Raw genomic sequence first — 20,389 nt, 5'->3', positions numbered from 1 at the left:
TCTTCTGATTGTTTTGCGTCTTTTATCATTGAGAGCTAATGTTCTAGTTACATATGAGCATTATGGTTTCTCATCAAAATTTCTAATAACTATCTATGCTATACATGAAGGTGATTCAGATTTGTCTACTCAATTAGGATTTATCTAACATTTGTGAAGTTTGTTCTAAACTTGAATTATTTTTGGAATACATTTTTTGACGTTACAACTTTCTTTTGTTTATTGCATTTTACGTGTCATAAATTCTATTTCTTTTATGCAAAATTTTATTGTGGCTCATATTTTTATGCATTTCAGGTCTTTCTTTTTGGGAAAATGATGAGGATGCCCGTGTTCTGCGCATTGGGTTTGTATGTTTTGAGTACTCTGACCTTAGTTTCATTCTTTCCATGTTTATGTGATTTCATTTTTGCATCATTAGTTTTATTGCCAACTGAAACTTGCTTTCTGCTTGTGGTTTTTATATGATGTCTGATTGGTCTGAGCAACTATTGTGTCCTAGATAGTTAATCGAATGATCTAATCATTGAACCTTTGCTTTAAATAGTGCATTGATAGGAATTTTCACATCTTTAAATTAGAAATTCTAAATGCATTTGGTATTATATAAAAGAACCTTATTTTCACACTGATAAATTGGGAAATCATTTTGTACTTGGTTTATGTGGTACATATCATGATGAATGTAAACTAGCTACGGTTATTGTGACTAGTCCATTCTATTTTCTAGGAAATATATAAAAAAATTCACCTCAAATTGGAATTCACCAAAGCATTCTACTTCTGGCCTACTAACCCTAAACATGCTTACTTGGCTGAAGAACCCCCCTAATCGTGAATCAATTTCCAAATTTCTTTTGGAATGATGTTTCACTTCATGAATTGTCGCAAAAGCAAAGTAAATTGGAAGCCACAGCTACGAAATACCTCCAACTGAGGTTCTCTAGGACCATCCATGAACTGATTCATTGCTCACATCATATGCAATATTTAGTCTGGTGATTCATTAGGTATTGTTCACCTACCTATCTGTGATGGGAACTTCAGTTATTAGTTTATTAGAAGTCTCACATTTGGGCTTGCATAGGGCAATGTCTTAAGGTGAACCAACTCCATGAATATCAAAGAAAGTTGTTACAGGGGTATCGGAAATAGGAAAAAAGGATTTCCCTTATTGGAACTAGGCCCTCACCTACCACTCTACAAACACCAAGGTCAACAGTGGCATCTAAAGTTGCCTTTTGTGGCGCTGTTGGCTATTGGTCCGTGCTGCTATATTGCAGGAAAAACTTCATTATACCGTCTTATTCAAATGTGCTAGGATGATATCACAGAACTCTTACCTGCAAATGGGGTTCTGAACTTAGGGCATGCAATGCAAAGTTTCAATGTTTGTAATGTAGATGACTCTCTCTACCGCTCTATATTTGGCACCTAGTCTCAAAGTTTCCTCCCAATTGACCTCAGTTCAGACACCTAATGTATTCTTTCCTATTTGCATCATAGATCTAGTGTATACTTCCTTGAAGTAATCAAAATGCATCTTCATATCTTTGTTTCAAAAGGCCATTGCACTAGGCAAAGCAAGGTTATCTTGGCACATGGTTCATAAACGTATGTATGTATGTCTTGTGTGTGTAATATCATATTTGATCAAGGGATTAGTTAAACGTTGAGTGCTTATTCATTCTATTATACTCATTGCCATTTGCACGTGCATATGTATAAGGTCGCATTTGACCAAATGACCTGGTTAACATAGGAGTTAAGAGGCTGGTTTGTTTGTTCATTCTAGGTTACCCAGTGCCGTGGTCCCTCAATACTAAAAGTCCTAGTTGAAGCAAATTGTTCCAATTGTAGGCGGTTGGTTGTTTGTTCATTCTTTCTAGGATTTCATTGCAACTTGATTAAGTGGTTGCAGGTCCTAGTTAGGGTGTAGTTGTACAAGCCTAGAGTCTTTTCTTGTATGTATAAGTTTCTAGCGCTTTTATGTATGATATATGCTCTAAGAGATTGTGGAATCCTGGCTTAGCGTTTCCCGGAGGTATTCTATGTTATCTGAAGATTGATAAGGGTATTTCGATCTTGGAGTTCTGCTGATTTATGATTTTTTTGTGGATTTCGTTTCTTATTTGTGGAATTTTTTACTTAGAGATTCTACAAATCTCTACATGGTTAGCATTTCGTGTAGTCAAGGGTGATTTTGGACAAGCATTAATTTATACATTTTTTTGATGGATGTTATAGCATAATTCTAGTATTAAGCTTGACGAAGACAAAATATATGAAATGCAAATTTAGTAATATTAGGAATAAAAAGGAGGAAGTAGTTAGGATTGATGGCCATGAATTGCATAAAATAGATTATTTTCGATATCTTAGGTCGATAATCCACGAGAAAGGAGAGACTGAGGAAGATGTTGCTCATTGAATTAGAGCTGGGTGGACATAGTGGAGATGTGCTTCTAGAGTCTTATGTGATTGTTGCGTAGCAATGAAACTGAATGGGGATTTTATAGGACGGCTATAAAACTAGCCATACTTTATGGGACAGAATGTTGGGTAGTCAAGAAACAACATATCCATAAAATGAGTGTTGCTGAGATGGATGAGTGGCAAGATAAGAAATAACAGAAGTCGGAATAAATACATTCTTGGGAATTTAGGGGTAGCTCCAATATGTGATAAATGAGGGAAAGTAGAATTAGGTGGTCTGTCATGTACAACGTCAATTTAGAACAACACCGGTTAGGAGGGGTGATTTAGTTCAAGTGGATGGTTCTAAAAAGGCAAAGGGAAGGCCCCAAAAGACAGAGATGGAAGTAGTGACAATATTGATGATGACTTATGGTTTGACTAAGGGTATGGTCCTTGATAGAGTAAAATAGTTGAACATGATTTGTATAGCCGATCCCAAGTAGTTGGGATAAGGCTCGGATGATGATGATAATGATCAATCTAATATCACAGATGCGTGGATTTCTTTTTGGATCACTTTATATAGATTTAATTCATCTTGAAATTGTTCACATAGATTTTTATCTCTCTATCCATTGCTTCAATTTTTTGGTTGTGTAGTTTGTTTTCTGCCAACAATTATTGTGCAATCTGTGATGCATCACTATCTATCTTGTCACATGAGGTTGGAAGAAAAGTAGTTATTTTATTATATATTATACTTTCCTTATGTATTTCTGTATTATATATTATGCTTTTCTTATGTATTTCTCCCATTGTTGTAGGTCAAACCTGAAATAGTCAATTGGTCGCCAAGAATTATCCTTTTCCATAATTTTTTGAGTGCAGAGGTAATTCATCTTTGGTTGTTTTGCTTTTCTTTTTTCCTTTTTTTTATTATTAATTCCTTATTTCAACCCACCGAATCAGTCTTGGATAGGATTCTCATAAGAAAAAATTTGATAATTGATTGCCAGTTGTGCTGGTTACTTGGGTTTGAGTTCAACTTCTTTGGCAAGTGAAATGCTTCTACATGTTATGCCATCATTCTATAAGAAATGGTTCTAACTTGTAGACACCATAACTTGAGTTGTTCAAAAAAAGACTGTGGTGGTTTAAGTATAATTTTCAGTTCCCTTTCTTGTCATGGCCCTATATCTTGATTAGTTTTGGTACGGGACTTTCTCACTATGGCATTTCTGTGGTGCACGTGTATATAGTATTATTTATAGGCATGCATTTGGTTATTAAGCGTTTACAATGTCACCTATTTTATAATGTTCACACACATACACACACTCACATTGCGTATTATATATATTATTTGCACTATGTGTTATACATATATAATATTATATAATACACAATATGTTAACTTTTATCAAAAAAAAATAAATATATAATACGCAATATGTATATTCTAGGGGCACTGCTAGCACCCTCCTAGACAAGAGGTCTCATGTGCTTCCAATTTAAGGAACTTTATGCAGAGGATGATCCCGCTTTCACTCCTGCACCTGCTCCCCCTCCCAACAACTATGGTTAAAATAATCTAAGCAAAAAGTATTAGGATCCCTATCACCTTAGTGACATATCATCCTTCTCATGGCTTCTTCATGTATGACTTCCTATGGCCATTAGCTTTGAAGTTCTCATTCATGGAAAATTTCTACAAGAATGTTAGTGGATTAAAATTAGATTGTAACAGCTGCATTGTTTGTCAAGGCTAGCCTCGTCCTAGAAACCATTTCTTTCGATGCTATAACCTAAATGTGGGATGATGTGCTACTCAACATCCATTCCAGAGCACAAGGTTGATAGTTGTGGTACTTGATCACCAAGTGGTGAAGGACCATCGAGTGTAAATGCTCCATAAGAGGACTTAGCTGATGCTTTTGGAGTTACCTGTTATTAATATCAATTAGCTATTATATATATTAATAACCATCGCAGTAGGTTATTAATATCAATTAGCTACCTTGATGTTTAGTTGCTACTTGACAATGATTTATGCAAGGCTAATGCATGTGACACAGCTTTTATCCCGCAATCTAGACTTTTTGTGTGATTAGAAATGTTGTAGTAGCAAAGGTTATTCAATCCAAGGACATCTCTAAGGGCGTGTTTGATAACAGGAAGTGTCTTCCTCTAAGTTTAGAACTTTTTAATACTGTTCAAGTTTCGTGTTTGATAAAAAATTGAACTTCAAACAAAACTTCAAGGAACTGTTCAAGTTCCAATCTTGCTTTAAAAAAAAATTTCCAACCCAAGGGTTGGAACTTAAACTAGGAACTCTTTTTTGATGAACCTCCCCCGCCTTCCCCCCACATATAAAATGTATATATTTTATTATATAATATACAATATAATTTAATGTATAATATATAATATATTTTATTATATAATATATTATACATTGTATATATTTTTATTATAGAATATTATAAACATATTTTATTATATATTATATTTTATTTATATAATAGATGTTTATAATATTATATAATAAAAATATATACAATTTATAATATATTATATTATTTTATATAAAAATATATATATATATATATATTATAATAAAATAAAATAAATAAAAAGTACAATATTATGTTATATATATTATATAGTATTATTTTATGTATATTATATAATAAAAATAAATATTAATAAAATAATTGACTATATAATATATCTTATATAATATAAATATATATCTATAAAATAAATAAAAAAGCACTATATTATATTTTACATTATGTTATATATGATATATGTATAATATATAATATGCTTTTTTGTATAATGTATAATGTATAATATACTATATTATTTTATATAAATATATGTTATATAATAAAATAAATAAAAAATACATTATTATGTTATATATATTATACATTTATGTAATATAATATATTTTATTATATAATATAAAATATATATTATATAATAAAATAAATATAAAATACACTATATTATATATTATACTATGTTATATATATTATGTATATATAAATATATGTTATATATATTATATAAAATATATATTTATATATTATATATTTATGTAATATAAGATACTTTCATATATATATACATATTAAAAATAAATATAAAATACAGTATATTATATATTATAGTATGTTATAAATATTATAAAATATAATAGATATTTATAATATTATGTAATAAAAATATATATTAATAGAATAAATATAAAATACAATGTACAATATACTATATTATTTTATGTAAATATATAATACTAAAATAAATAAAAAGTGCATTATTATGTTATATATATTATAAATTTATGTAATATAAATATAATATATATAACATAATATAATATATATTTTATTATATAATATATAATATATAATAAAATAAATATAAAATACACTATATTGTATATTATACTATGTTATATATATTATATAAAATATATATTTATATATCATATATTTATGTAATATAAGATATTTTCATATATATATATATTAAAAATAAATATAAGATACAGTATATCATATGCTATAGTATGTTATAAATATTATATATTTATATTTAAATTATTATCAATGTAAATATAAATATAAGATATTTACCATATATCTCATGAGTTATCAAACAGAGAAACTATGAACTTCTTAACTTCCCAAGAAGGTTATCTAACACAGAAACCATGAACTTCTTAAGTAACTTCTAATTTACAGTTCTTCAAGAACTTCCAACTTACAGTTCAAGAACTTGCTTCCAGTTATCAAAGAATCCAAACAATCCGACCACCCCAAACATAACTCCTTGCACTAATAAGTATCATCCTTGGAATATTTGGCATCTCAAAGATCTTGGAAAATCTCCAAAGCATGAAATTCATCAAAAAGAGCAAACCCACCATCCTCATCCCCCTATGAAATCTTAGTTAAATATAGGAATTTCAATAAAAATCTCATGCAAATTAGGAAATTCCTATGGAATAGAGGCAAACTTTGCCAAGATAAAGGGTGGATGCATTTGGACCTATTAAAGAATGACAAGCAATTCCAAACCTGTGCTTTTTCACCACAAGCCAAACACACCCAATTCGCCAAAACTTTATCATCAACCTTGGATCCTTTTGTCAATTTATACCTTTAAAGTTCTTGGGGAACTTTGGAACTCTCTAAGGTCCATGCCTAGTTTCCAGCGACTTCAATATCCTGGCTAGTGGAAGTGAAAAAGGGGGAAAATCAACTCCTTGGAAGTTTTTTTTTTTTGAAACTAACTCCTTGGAAGTTAAAAGGTGAGGTTTCTAATATGATTAATAATTGTGGATTAATAGATTGAGGGAAGCACACCAAGTACAAACATCCACTCCACAATTTTTTTTGAAACATCCACTCCACAATTTTTTTTGAAAAGAAGTTCAACAACAAGTTTTTGGCTAGGATTTCAGATGAGCGAGGCCAGCCCGACAGGTTCTAGAAGGCCTGACTCGACATGGCTAGTCTTGGGAGAGAGAGAAGACCAGTCAGGCAGGATCGGGCCTTAGTTTTAGGGCTTGTAACTACAGTGAGCCAGGCTCAAGTCTAGAGGCCCAACTGGCCATTTCTTGAACCTAATTGGCCATGTCAAGCCTGGCTTGGCTTGTACATTAGTCTCTCTCTCTCTCTCCCTCTCTCTCTCTCTCTCTCTCTCTCTCTCGATCTATCTATGGAGAAACTTCTCCCTTGATTCTTTCTATTATTAAATTGTGACTCTTTCTTTGTGTCATTTTTATTTCTTTCTAAATAGCACCTTATTTATCATCCCTCCTCTTTATTTTTTTCTAATTAGATATTCATTTCAGTTAGAAATTCTATAGTATCTTTCTTTCTAATTTGATACGGAATTCAATTTGAAAATTTTAGTTCTATATTGTTTTAGAAACCAATTCAATTTGAAATCATAAGGTTTTTTCTTCCTTCGCATATCTTTTTATATTGGGCCAAATTCAATTTAATAATTCCTAAGGGGCCGTTTGATTTTCAAATTTTCTCAAATTGTGTTTTTTTTTTTTCAAATTATATTTGATCAAATAGCAATTTGGCCAATTATCATTTGGTTCTCAAAATTTTAGCCTAAAACAATCAACCTAGTGTGGTGTTTTGAGTCTTTTGACTGAGGGAGTAACGCAAAATATGCTCCTGCATGAGCACAATACATGTGCTCAATCATCAATTACAAACTCGGTCAAAATGGGAAATCTAGGCCATCCTTGAGTGTCAATAGTATAGATTTGAGAAGGGTAAATCTTGCCCAGCATCGAGTGCTAGTTTAGAGAAGGGTATTGTATAATTAGGGTGTAGTGGTGCATTGTATACCACAATAATGTTGTTTACTGAATTTGGTATGAAATCATGCTCGAATGCATCACAATAAGGTTTTTCACTGAATTTGATATGAAATCATGTTCCAATGTACCCCAATACTGTTGTTTGCTGAGTTCGATATGAAATCATACTCCAATGACATCAAAAATTCAAAGGCAATCTCAATGCCATGATTGGAACCGTGGATTTGGAAAGAATTAAACATGCTATCCAATGGAACTCGCTTTCAATTTACAATATCCGGAAATAGTGTACTTCGAAAACTCCGATCCTAAGAATAGCACAACGTGATCCCTTTTGGTCGGGAACTCGCTCCCATCCAGATAGCAATGCACTTCCTAGAAGTTATGATACTCGCTCCCATTTCCAGGCTATGTACGGAGCTCACTCAGCCGCCCAGGGAACTTCAAGCTAGACTTGCTCCGTGCTCCCATTCTTGGAACTTCTCATGTTCCCGTTCCCAGTAACTATAGTTTGAAGAGATTCCCCAAGGATGATTTATAGGCCAGACGAGTTTCGTGGTCTCCTGTATGCAGATGTGGGCTTGTGAGGAAGATGATTAAATCCTCAACAAACTTCTGCACGACATATATACATGACAACCGCATATGGGGAAGTAACCCTATATAGGGATTGTGTACATGTGCATAGAGAGTCCCTCATGCACTATAGTGATATGTACGTGTGTCTTGCTCTTAAAGGGGGGAACCTGCATGACACTATGGGTCATAGATCTCGTTAGGTTGATTTGAGAAGACAATCGAGGACCACAGTTATTGGATTGGGTGGAGTGCCTCGACACTTTTCTTGATCCATGGTGCCAATCCACTTTTTAGAATTTTTCTATTTTTAGTCATAGAAATGTTTTTGTGATGTTTAGAAAATTTTCAAATTTTTAAAATCATTTTCAGCAGTGAAAAACAGTTAAAAAGGTGTTTTCATGATTTCCAAAAATCCTAGGCATTGTGGGATCCATGTGAGGTTCAAGGGCCCAGCCCCGCATGTTGGGGGCCACAAAGGTGTGGGACATAGGGGCCACAAGGCCCACACGTCGTAGCTCACTGTTGATGCCCATGTCTTTCCATTTTCTTTTTGTGGACTAAGCTTTGTCTTTTAATATAGATGGTTTATTAAAGAAGGAAACTTTACGAAATCGTTGGAAAAGATTTAGTGTACATAGTTTTGTGGGAGTAGAGAAGATTCTGATTTTATGTTTGAAAAATATTCTTTCAAATTTTTGTTTTTGACCAAATCTCTTTACTTTGAATTCCTGCAATCGCTTTGTGAGAAAAGATGAAGTTCTAGTCAAGATAGAAGAGATCTTTTTATTGGCCTTCTCCTAGGTTGATTAGAAGTGGATCTAGGTAAAAGATTCAGGGGATAAGGTTGCTAGATTCCTCCCTAAATCATGATGGCTGATTTATGGGATGGATGACTTAGATTTGTTCCTCTCGTACCTTACAGATTACCTAGGAGTCCTATGGCCGAGATGAATTCTAAATTAAATAGGCATACCTAGACCTGCTTGGAGGCGCTAAATATGGGGCAGACCAGCTGATTCTTACCATCTGGAAATTCCTAGCCTCTCTCTTCTTCTTCTTCTTCTCTTCTCTCTCTCTCTCTCTCTGTAGTCTCAAGGGGGTGGCGCTCAATACTCTAGGGATCTCGGGGGCATGCTACTCATAGGTTAGATAAGAGGGCCACAACCAGCCCTAGAAGGACCAAGGGAAGTGCCACTTGTGGCATGCCCTAGATAGGTTCAAAAGGGTCTAGAAAAATCCTAATTTATTTTATGCTCTCAAAACCCCAGTAAAAAAGATATTACCTAAGGAGCTTCCCCACCCAGAGAATTCAGTGGGGCCAATGGAATCAGAGTATGCCATCAAATAGGTAATTGAGTGTGGGGTGTACCAAGTCCTAAGGGGTGATACTATACAAAGTCAAGTAAGTCTTCCCAGCCGTTCTAAGTTTATTTTCGGTTCTAATTAATGAATTTATTGCAATTTTCAGGAACATTATTTGTATTAGCATTTATAGTTAAAGCTTGTATTTTAGTTTTTTTATTTAAAGCATTGTTTTGTGGCACTTGTGAGTGGAATTCATATATACTAATAAAAGAAAAGAGAATTTTTTTGTTTTTATTCCTTGGAATTCCACATTGTCACTTCTTTCACAACTAACATAATCCAATTTCAGACTTCATTGTTGCACCTTAGCTTCTTGGGTATTTCAACTACGAATTGGTGTGCACAAGTCCATTCTCTTTAATTGTCCCAATTTAATAGTTATAATGAAGGAGAACCTTAACCTTATTACTTTGATAGTTACATTATGCCAGCAATCAGTGCTAGGATACTAATTTATTCAATCAGTACTAGGCTACTAATCTATTTTCAGTTTAAATGGCCATCGTGATGTGGCATACATGTATTAATGATATTATCATATATCTGCTTTTTTTAGTTCGTTTTCCAGAACAACTGCTGGACGCTTATATGCATTATGAAACTTTCCATTCACAGTATTTAATTCTCTTGGTGCCAATGCTGTATATTGAAATTGTGAAATGAAATTGACTTTCTAAAATGTGGCTTAATTTCGAAATTGTGTTTTCCAGGACAACTGCTGGAAGCTTATATGAATATGAAACTTTCGATTCACAGTATTTAATTCTCGTGGTGCAAATACTGTATATCGAAATTGTGAAATGAAATTTACTTTCTAAAATGTGGCTTACTTGCAGGAGTGTGATTATCTTAGAGCAATTGCTCAACCTCGACTTCAAGTTTCTACTGTTGTGGATACAAAAACAGGGAAGGCACGTATGCTAAATCAGTCAAAATTTTCATGTTCATTCAAACTTATCAGTTCATTGTTTTCATGTTTAACTTCAGTTAAGTCCATTTTCCCTAGCTGTGCATTATTATTCTTCCTCTACATATTTTGTCTCACTATATTGCATTCCTCTGCATGCGTTTGTTGCTATGAGTGACACCTCCCTTTTGTATGCAAAATATCTTCTCTCTAGAAAAGTACAATCTGAGAACCAAAGGGATACTCAATTCCTCATATAGACTTCACTTCTTGGACATAATTCGTTAATTCTGATCTTGTTATTTCTTTAGTAAACTTGTTAGCGTTAAAGTTTCCTTAGTGTAAATGTCAACTGTTGATTACGTATACACTAAATATTGGATTATGGATCTCATCAAAATATTGACCAAGTTCCACAGCAATCTAGGTATTGCAGACCTGCTTTTATTCCTGAATTTAGAGTGAGACAAATGAAAGGAAAAGAGAGGAACATGAGGCATTAGTGTGTATGTGTTTTCTCTGTGTTGGCACCAAGGCCCGTCTACTCCGCCCTTGACCTTCCATGCTGGCTTGACAATCATGGTCAACTAGAACCCGTGTCGATTTGTGAATGATAAGGCTTACTATATTAACAAGTCATGAGCTCCTCGTAGCTACCTTAGTCATTTTACAGGCAAGGAAGAAGTCATTGTTAATTGGAGGAGGGATCATGGGAACTGCATTTCGGTGGATCCTAATCTATTATCTGTCCTATACCATTGAAACTGCATTTTGATGGATCATATCCTATAATCCCTGTTCTATCTTCTAGAGCCATGATGTGCTTAGGGATTCAACATCGGTTGAGCCATAGGCACCCCTTGCTGTCTTCAATCTCTGCATAGTTTACCCATTACAAAGCCCAGACCTTTTTACCTAGAATTTAAGTCAAAACCTTTCCACTAGCTAGATGCATTACTTCTGCGTTCTAGAAGTTTGGGTGGTCTTGTCCAAATTATCAACATGAAGCTGAGGTCTGTTACTTCTACATATTCTTTTGGATGCAAATCCAGTGATTCTGGATCTTTCAGTGACTGGAAACTTTACATAATTGCTTGCTATGCCTTGAATTATCCTTACTATGACATAGCCACATTATCCATTTGGCCCATCCGGGGTCTTTTCTCTGCAAGAATATATCAAGGTTTTGTCTGTTGCTTGCACTTTACGAATTTAGAGTAGAAAGTTTTTTTATGTGCTATGTTGTTGAATGGTATTCATTTTCACATGGAATTTTATTTTCAGTGCATTTAGAAGCAATATTGAATCTCATTATTTTTCAATTTTTAATGTTGTTTGCAGGGAATCAAAAGTGAAGTTCGGACAAGCTCTGGCATGTTTTTGAATTCTGAGGAGAGAAAATATCCAATGATACAGGTAGGTTACATTATTTACTTGTTGAAACAGATTTCCTGAACGTTAATACAAAGCTTGTGTTTCAAAACCATATTGCATGGAATGACCCTAAAAGTTTGAAACACACCAAACCTTTTGTTATCGACCTACTCATGTACTTGGGAAAGAATTTTAAAGCTACTGAGAAATGGCTTATTACAATTGGGTTGAACTAGGTTTCTTTTTCTTTTCCCTTTTTTTTGTGGCTAAATTGGTTGTAACCATTTTATAATTTTTGCTCAGTACGGTTGAACCAGGTCAAACCATTATCCAAATTGGTTTTCTCAAAGAAATGATTAAGTTTTTGTTTGTTCTTTTCTTCTTTGGTGAATACTTTTTGTTATTTCAGGAAAGCTTGGTTCAACCGTTTGACAAAACAAACCTTGGATAGATGGCTGACTGGTACAGCTTTTGTAATATTGGTTAGATGTATTTTTTTTGACATTAAGAGGTTCAGTTGATCAAATTTGCACAGACAATATTAATTTTAACGGGAAACAATTTATGCCTTTTTTCTTTGAAGCCATGAGGTTATTTGGTTTTCATATGCCTTATAGAGCTTCACAATTTGGCTTTTTATAGGACTTTCATCTTCTTGGTATTCGCATGGAATTCAGGCTATCATATATGTCATTAATATCATTATGATTTTCATGTGTGTGGATCTAGAAGTGGCAATCTGGAGTAATTCTTTTATAGGTTGTTATTAGAACTAGTAGATTGCAAAATGAAGATTGTCAGCTTCTGTTTGTTTTGCAGGATAAGTATAAAAAATAATGCTTATTATACATATCGATTTATTAGATTATGGTCGTCATGTGATAATTTAGATTTATGGCTGTTGAAAATCATTGTTTGTTCTTCCTACCATCTGTCACCTTTGAGCCAAAAATAATTGTAATGCATCTTTTGTGGTTGGCCCTAGTTAAAGGCATCGTTGTAGTTCACAATAGATGCAGCTTACTTTCATCCATGGAATCTTTCTTATGTTTACAATGTGTTAAATCTTGTTGCTTAACCAAAGATCAAAATATTTTGTTGTGTTCATTTTCTGTCTGTTACATTCATTACCCCTTGATAAGAAAATTGACTAGAGAGCCACGAGTCAGCAAACTGTGCTCCTTGGATTATTTCTTAAAATCTTCAGGCATTCGTTATGCCAACTCTATTGTCAGTTCTCAGTGTCATCAAACTTATAATTTCTGATGTAGATTGATACCTTACTCTGAATCATTGAGATTCATCACCACAAGTAATCATCCTGGGATCGTTCTCCAACTCATTGAGGCTTGTATGGGTGGATTGGTATCTATTCTGTCAGTTACTTCAAATACTTATCTTGATAGTGACAAGCTGATCATCTAATTAGTTACCTGTGAAAAATTTCAGCAGTTTCTATCCCATATTTCTTATTAGGATGGTTGCTGACAATCAAGTAAAAACGAAGTGTGTTAAGCTGGGATAGATGCCATTAATGCAGAGAGTAGGTCAGAGGTCCCCAGGGCTAATTTCCTTCATTCAATTATGCAACATTGCTATGATCTTTCTTTGCTGATTATTTTTGCAGCGACATTCCCAGCAACGGGCTAACTGATTAGGCAATTTTAATAGTTATAGTCTCAACTGGAAGTACTCTCTTTCTGATAGACTTCAGAGTGCATACATTGTGTGTGTCTTTTGGGCTAAATGTTAATTTCTTATACGCAAAGAAATTGAAGCTAACCCTGCTTGAAACATTTAAAATCCTTTGCTTCATTTTCCTGTTTTTGGTAGTTAGAGCCTTGTGTGATCCCAACCTCACCTAATGCCTTCCAGTTAAGCTATGTTCCTGAACCCTACCGGGACTATCCAACAAGCCAGTTATACTTGGACCTTCATCCTATTATAGGGATTGGATCATTTTTGGAAATTTCAGTCCGGTTATCTCTTTAATGGCTTAGGCCAATTTTCAAATCAGATTTTTTTAGCAAGGTTGGAGATACAGGAGAGCAGCTGATTGAGTTGTTCTTACCATAGAGAGAAATTCTCTATATGACAGGAGTTTTGTGGTCAGCAGTCTTGCTGAGGCTCAAGTGGTGTTGAACGGAGTTTTCCTAGCAATGGATCTGGGGATCCAAAACCCTTGAATTGAAGAAGAGTCCAAACTGTATATTGAATCCGTCACAGACAATATAACAACCCAATTATTTATCTTCAATATCATTTTTCGTAGTCAAGCTCTTTCACTTGCACTTCTAGTGGAGAGAGTACCTATTATATTTAGAAAAGGAACACATTTAGTGCCGTGCCCAACTAGCTCCAAGAGCTCAATGGGAACACAATTTGTGATGTAAGAAGGGAGGAAGTACCTTAGTATATGGTGGTTCTGCTTATTTAGAAACATAAGGAAAAGATCTCCATGGCTGTTGTGTCTATATAACTTCTTTAGAGCATTTTTTTTTTAATTGTTCTTTATGTTTTCTAGTCTCAAGCTAGTCATTTTGATATTTTCCTCTTAATATATGCATCCTAAAGCGATTAGTCAAAATGCATGGGCTTCTTCTTTGTAGTTGTCCGTGATGTAGGACAAAATTATTCTTATTTTTAATTTCTATTAAATTTCAAAGGTTATATATTTTGATCTTAGTTTTAGGTTTTATTTTTTGGATTTTTGAGTTTTTTAGGGATTCTAAGAATTTTATTTTTATTTACTATTCACTAGTTACTATTCATGGTTATTGTTCACAGTTACTATTCATGGGTACTGTTCATGGGTTACCCTTCACAAGGATAAAATTATTATTACAAATGTTTTGTTTAAGGTAAGACTTTTTGGATCATTTTAATTATTGTATGGATATTTAATGTCTTTGAACTTGACAGTATAATATATAAGAGGTGTGTGGGGCCTTGAGGGATAACTCCATGTGATTTCAGAATTGAAAAAGAAAGAAAATCTTTAGGCTCTTGGAACTCTAGCTTGGGGTGAGGAGGAAATCTTAAGTTTTTCCTAGTTATTGCTTGTGTTTGACATGTTTTCTTGGTGATTTTACTGTTTTCTCAAATTTCCTTGTATCAAATGGTATCAAAGCTCATGTTTTCTTCAATAAGAATGTCGGGAACTACAGCCAAGCCTAGGGTTTACTGATTTTGGGCCACATTTTACCAAATTAGCCTAGATCTTGTTGGTTTCAACAGGTTTTGTTGATTATCTGTCTAGAGTTTGTGATTGGCGAACCCCATGAAAAAAAGAAGGGACTATGGAAAGGGGTTTTTGCAATATCCACTTCGTGATCCCAAAGATGAAATTGAGGAACTTAGAAGGAAAGTTTAGCAGCTGCCAGCATCATTCATGGGCAACATGGTAATCTTTCTGCCTAATAAGGTATCGAGTATAACCCTTTTCACCTCCGTGCTCTGCATGAAGAGTTGAGTGAAGAGGAAAGCGATAAAAGACCTAGACGTGGGGAACATTACTCTAGGGTTTTCAATTTGGTAAAGATGACACTTTTTATTTTGACAAAGGTTGTATAAAAAAAATAGCATGTTGTAGATTGGGATTTGCCATCAATCTTCGATATGTACTTAGATGAACAACAATATCTCTTTGGAGATCCGATCTATGATAAAGATCAAGATGAAGATGCTCGGAAGAGGATCTTACTCGTCAAGAATATGGAGAGAAGGCAGTAGGGGAGCTGATAAAAGCATGGCCTTTGAAGATCTTAAAGATATTAAAGAGGTGGGGCATTCAACATATTTAAAGAATTGAAATCAGAGTAGCACAAAGGAAGCGTGGTCGACTCATAAATTGCAAATTGTAGCCCTGAAGGCAGTAGGGGAGCCGATAAAAGCATGGCTTTTGAAGATCTTAAGGATATTAAAGAGGTGGAGCATTCAACATATTTAAAGAATTGAAATCAGAGTAGCACAGAGGAAGCGTGGTTGACTCATAAATCGCAAATTGTAGCCCTGGTTTCAGAGTGTAATGAAATATATGTCGAGAAAGCCTCTAAAGGTCAAAAAATTGAGTTTGAAGTTTCCTACACAATTTTCAATGCCAGTTTAGGGATGGCCAAATTTGATAAGTTCGTATCAATTCCTTACTATACATACTGGAACAATATTTGTGCCAAATTTGATCTGTTTCTTAGGGATTTCTTCTTATCATGAATAATATTTGAGCCCACAAAGGAGGTTGGAAAATGTGGTTTTGATGCTAAATTCATCTTAGGACACTTCAAAACTCGATTATGAATTTTCTCCAGTCAGGACAGAATGATGCAAGAAAAATTAATCTTATTTTTTATTTTTATTCATATCTTAGTTGATAATCCATGAAAATAGAGAGATTGAAGAAGATATCACACTTAGAATTAGAGCTGGGTGTGCGAAGTGGAGATGTGCAACCACCAGAGTTTTATGTGATTGTGGTATACCAATGAAGCTGAAGGGCAAGTTCTATAAAACAGTTGGGAAACCAGGTTTACTTTATGGGGCGGAATGTTGGGCGGTCAAGAAACAACATACCTATAGAATGAGTGTAGTTGAGATGAGGATATTGAGATGGATGAATGGCAAGACAAGAAGGGATAGAATTCGAACTGACACAGTTTGGAGAATTTAGGTGTGGCACTAATTGGTGATAAGATGAGATAAAGTAGACTTAGGTGAGCTGGCCAGTGTCAGCTTTACTTTATAGGACGAAATGTTGGGCGGTCAAGAAACAACATACCTATAGAATGAGTGTAGCTGAGATGTGGATGTTGAGATGGATGAATGGCAAGACAAGAAGGGATAGAATTTGAACTGACACAGTTTGGAGAATTTAGGTGTGGCACTAATTGGTGATAAGATGAGATAAAGTAGACTTAAGTGAGCTGGCCAGTGTGGCATAGACCCAGTACAACACCTGGTAGGGGTTGCGAGTTAGTTCAAGTGGAAAGCTCAAAAAGGGGAAGGGGTATGCCCATGCCCAAAAGGACATGGTTGAAAATAACGAGAAAAGATGTGAGGATTATGCCTCACTGAAGGTGTGGCCTTTAATAGAGCAGAATGGGGGGCCAGGATTCGTGTAGCCAACCCCAATTAGTTGGGAAAAAGCTTTGAGGATGATGATGATGATTTTTTATACAATTTCAAAGGATGCATGATCTTAGTTTTAGGTTTTATTTTTTGGGTGTTTTAAGTTTTTTAGGTATTTTAGGATTTTGTAATATTTTTATCTGCTATTTAATAATTACTATTCATGGATAGTGTTCACACGAGTAAAGTTGTCATTACGAAGTTTTAGTTTAAGTTAGAACTTTTTGGGAAATTTTAATTATTGTATGGACATTTAATTTTTTTTAACTTGGCAGTATAATATGTATGAGGTGTATGGGGCCTAGATGGGTTATTCAACATGATTTTCAGAATTGAAAAAGAAAGAAAAGCTTAGGCTCTTGGAACCCTAGCTTGGGGTGAGTTGGAAACACTAGGTTTCTCCTAGTTATTGCGTTTGTTTGGCATGTTTTCTTGCTGATTTTACTGCTTTTTCAAATTTCCCTATATTAATATGTTTCTTCTTAGTATTGTTAACCTTTTTGGTCAACCTTTTTAGTGATTTTCTAAGATCTCTCTTATATTAATATCGACTGCAAAGTTCGCTGTTTCTTATCTTTTGTCTTTGATGTGATCAGGCAATAGAAAAACGAATTGCCGTCTTTTCTCAAGTGCCTGCTGAAAATGGAGAGCTCATACAAGTTTTGCGGTAGAACTACTGTCTATTATCATAAATGAAATGTATATGAATATGAATTGTAGGCCAAAATTTCAATACTAATGTCTGAAAAATCGCAGGTATGAGAAGAGCCAATTCTACAAGCCTCATCATGACTACTTTTCCGATGCAGTGAGTACTGTGTCACCTGCTTTAGTACCGTGCTGATATCAAAATGAAGCATTGTTACCTACTTAAGCAAGTCTGAATCATTCTAATTTACATTTTGTGTTCGTAAGGAAAGTTCATCAAAGGGTTCAATGAATATTCAAAGTGTTCAGTTTTGTGAATATATTATTGATGGTAAATATGGTTCGTGTTTTCATGCAAGTGCAGTTCAACATCAAACGCGGAGGACAAAGAATAGCAACGATGCTCATGTATTTAAGCGATAATGTTGTGGGGGGTGAAACATATTTTCCATCGGTGAGTTTTTCCCAGCCATGCTTTTTGGTTCCTCTCTCTGTCTCTCTCTCTCTCACACACACGCACACGCTATTTTTTTACATATGTATACTGGCAAAAAGCACCATACCTGAAGAAGGGCAATCCTTTACCTGCACATCAACTAGAAGCTAGATAGACTAGAAGAGTCCTAAAGCATTCACAGTTCCCACTATTTCACATCCTGTGACAATAACAAGCTTTAAATTAGAGGCAAAATGATGAATTTGGAAAGCATCTCACACCCCTGGTATTGTAAGATAGAAATTATGACTTAATTGAAGGGTGCACTATTTAGTTAGGAAGGCATGTGTAGTAGGCAAGGAAAGGTTTAGCAGGTCCCGTATAATTTTTATTAATAAATGCACACTGAGAAGCACAGAAGTGCCAAAGTCTGTTGCTGCAGTGCACTTAGGAGAATGACACCCAATAGCCTACAATATTCTTTACTTCCATAAACTATGATGATCCCTATATGTGGTTTGTATTGGATGTTCAACGTTAGGCCTTTTGGCGTGATCATATCAGCAGCTTAGTTAGGCGACTGTATGCCTTCAGGAATTTGGTGTTCAAGATTCTGTCTGTTCTGAGTTCCCATTGGCATTCCTTTCTCCTCCATGATGGCAGTACTAATTTGTTTCTTTATACTAGTTTCTGGTCCCCTTCCACATCCTTATATTTTAAATCTTCCTTGAGCAGCATCAAGCTTACATGCATTATTATTATGAAGTCTATTTTGTATAAATTGTAGACATTTTATTCCAATGTAAATGGATATTAGTTCAACAAGGCATCCTTTATACTGTCAGACATCCTTTTGGCAGAATATCCAAGAACATTTGGAACTTTTACGTTTAAAGCATTCATTACTTAAAGGGTGTGGTCTCTATAAGGTTGCAACCTTAAACAATTCAATTGAGGTGCACCTCCAAATTTTATCATAACATGTAATTTTGGTATACACAATTCTTTGGATTATCTCAAAAATTTATTTTCATATCTAATTATAAAATTTTAAAATCAAAAAGTGGTTAAAATCAAGTAGATCTATAAACATATGAAAATTTTGAAAATGGACGGTCTAGATAATGTGTTGCAAGATGCTCTATTTTTAGGACTCGAAATATTTGTTATTTCCATATTCATACATCTCGTTGTGGAGATGATCAATCCGATGGATTTTTTAGGTGCATATGTAGTTCTACATTTTAAGGTTGCAATCTTATATAAACTTTTTTCCTGTGGTTTTTATAAGGTTGCAACCTTAAACAATACAATTAAGGCCACCTCCAAATTTTGTCATGTAATTTTGGTATAAACAATTCTTAGGATTATCTCAAAAATCTATTTTCATATCTAATTATGTATAATTTTGATGTTACTAATGATCTCACATTTCTTCCAATTGCTGGGAATGTAGGCAGGAAATGGAGAATGTAGTTGTGGAGGGAAGATGATGAAAGGGCTGTGCGTGAAACCAGGGAAAGGAGATGCGGTGCTGTTTTGGAGCATGGTTTGTTTTCATGCTTAGATAGTTTTACAGCTAGCATTTCATTGTTAATGGGAGCCCAAGTGTTTATTGAATTAATGAATTTGCTATTATGGCCTTGTGCAGGGGCTTGATGGGTCAACAGATCCAAATAGTATTCATGGAGGGTGTGAAGTTTTGGATGGAGAGAAATGGTCAGCTACCAAATGGATGAGGCAGAGAACTAGCTATTAACCCCACTTTCTAGTTGTTCAACCGCCACAGGGCATCTCACATAATCCGTTGTGTTCTAATATGCAAATTTTCCGGACATGAGTGTGGTACAGATGTAAATATTCAATAAAAGAAATTTTTTATTGATTAAATATTTTTTGAAGTTTGATGCAGTTAAGATTGGACATAAATAAATTAATCAGAAAATAAAGAAGATCTTCTAGGGAGTCCAAAATAAACTTTTATTATCTTCACTATCTGTTTTGTCAAATTACATATTTATAAAACAAAAGAAACTTAGAACTTAACTTGTTTAGTCATCATCATTATCATCATAATTTTTTTCTATTTAATTAGGGTTGGCGATACAAATCTTGATCCGTCATTCTGCTTTATTAATGGTCATATCTTCAGTGAGGCTATAAGTCTTATATCTTTTTTAAC

The 20,389-nt window shown here is 34.1% G+C and overlaps 1 protein-coding gene across 1 annotated transcript in view; it reads left to right on the top strand.

The window, feature by feature from the left end:
- LOC18434973 (prolyl 4-hydroxylase 1) overlaps window positions 1–20,097 on the top strand; it is a 73,371-nt gene extending 53,274 nt beyond the window's left edge. The window contains exons 6-14 of the mRNA XM_011625387.3: window positions 298–350; window positions 3,243–3,308; window positions 10,555–10,629; window positions 11,967–12,041; window positions 17,720–17,790; window positions 17,880–17,931; window positions 18,136–18,225; window positions 19,664–19,756; window positions 19,859–20,097. Coding sequence (XP_011623689.3) covers window positions 298–350; window positions 3,243–3,308; window positions 10,555–10,629; window positions 11,967–12,041; window positions 17,720–17,790; window positions 17,880–17,931; window positions 18,136–18,225; window positions 19,664–19,756; window positions 19,859–19,966 — 683 coding nt within the window. The 3' untranslated portion in view covers window positions 19,967–20,097. The remainder of the gene's footprint in view (window positions 1–297; window positions 351–3,242; window positions 3,309–10,554; window positions 10,630–11,966; window positions 12,042–17,719; window positions 17,791–17,879; window positions 17,932–18,135; window positions 18,226–19,663; window positions 19,757–19,858) is intronic.
- The last annotated feature ends 292 nt before the right edge of the window (window positions 20,098–20,389 follow it).

The sequence above is a fragment of the Amborella trichopoda genome, chromosome 6, assembly GCF_054954075.1.
Source record: "Amborella trichopoda isolate Santa Cruz 75 chromosome 6, AtrichopodaSantaCruz75HAP2 v2.0, whole genome shotgun sequence".
Taxonomy (NCBI): Eukaryota; Viridiplantae; Streptophyta; class Magnoliopsida; order Amborellales; family Amborellaceae; genus Amborella; species Amborella trichopoda.
This window is presented reverse-complemented; position numbering and strand designations above follow the sequence as displayed.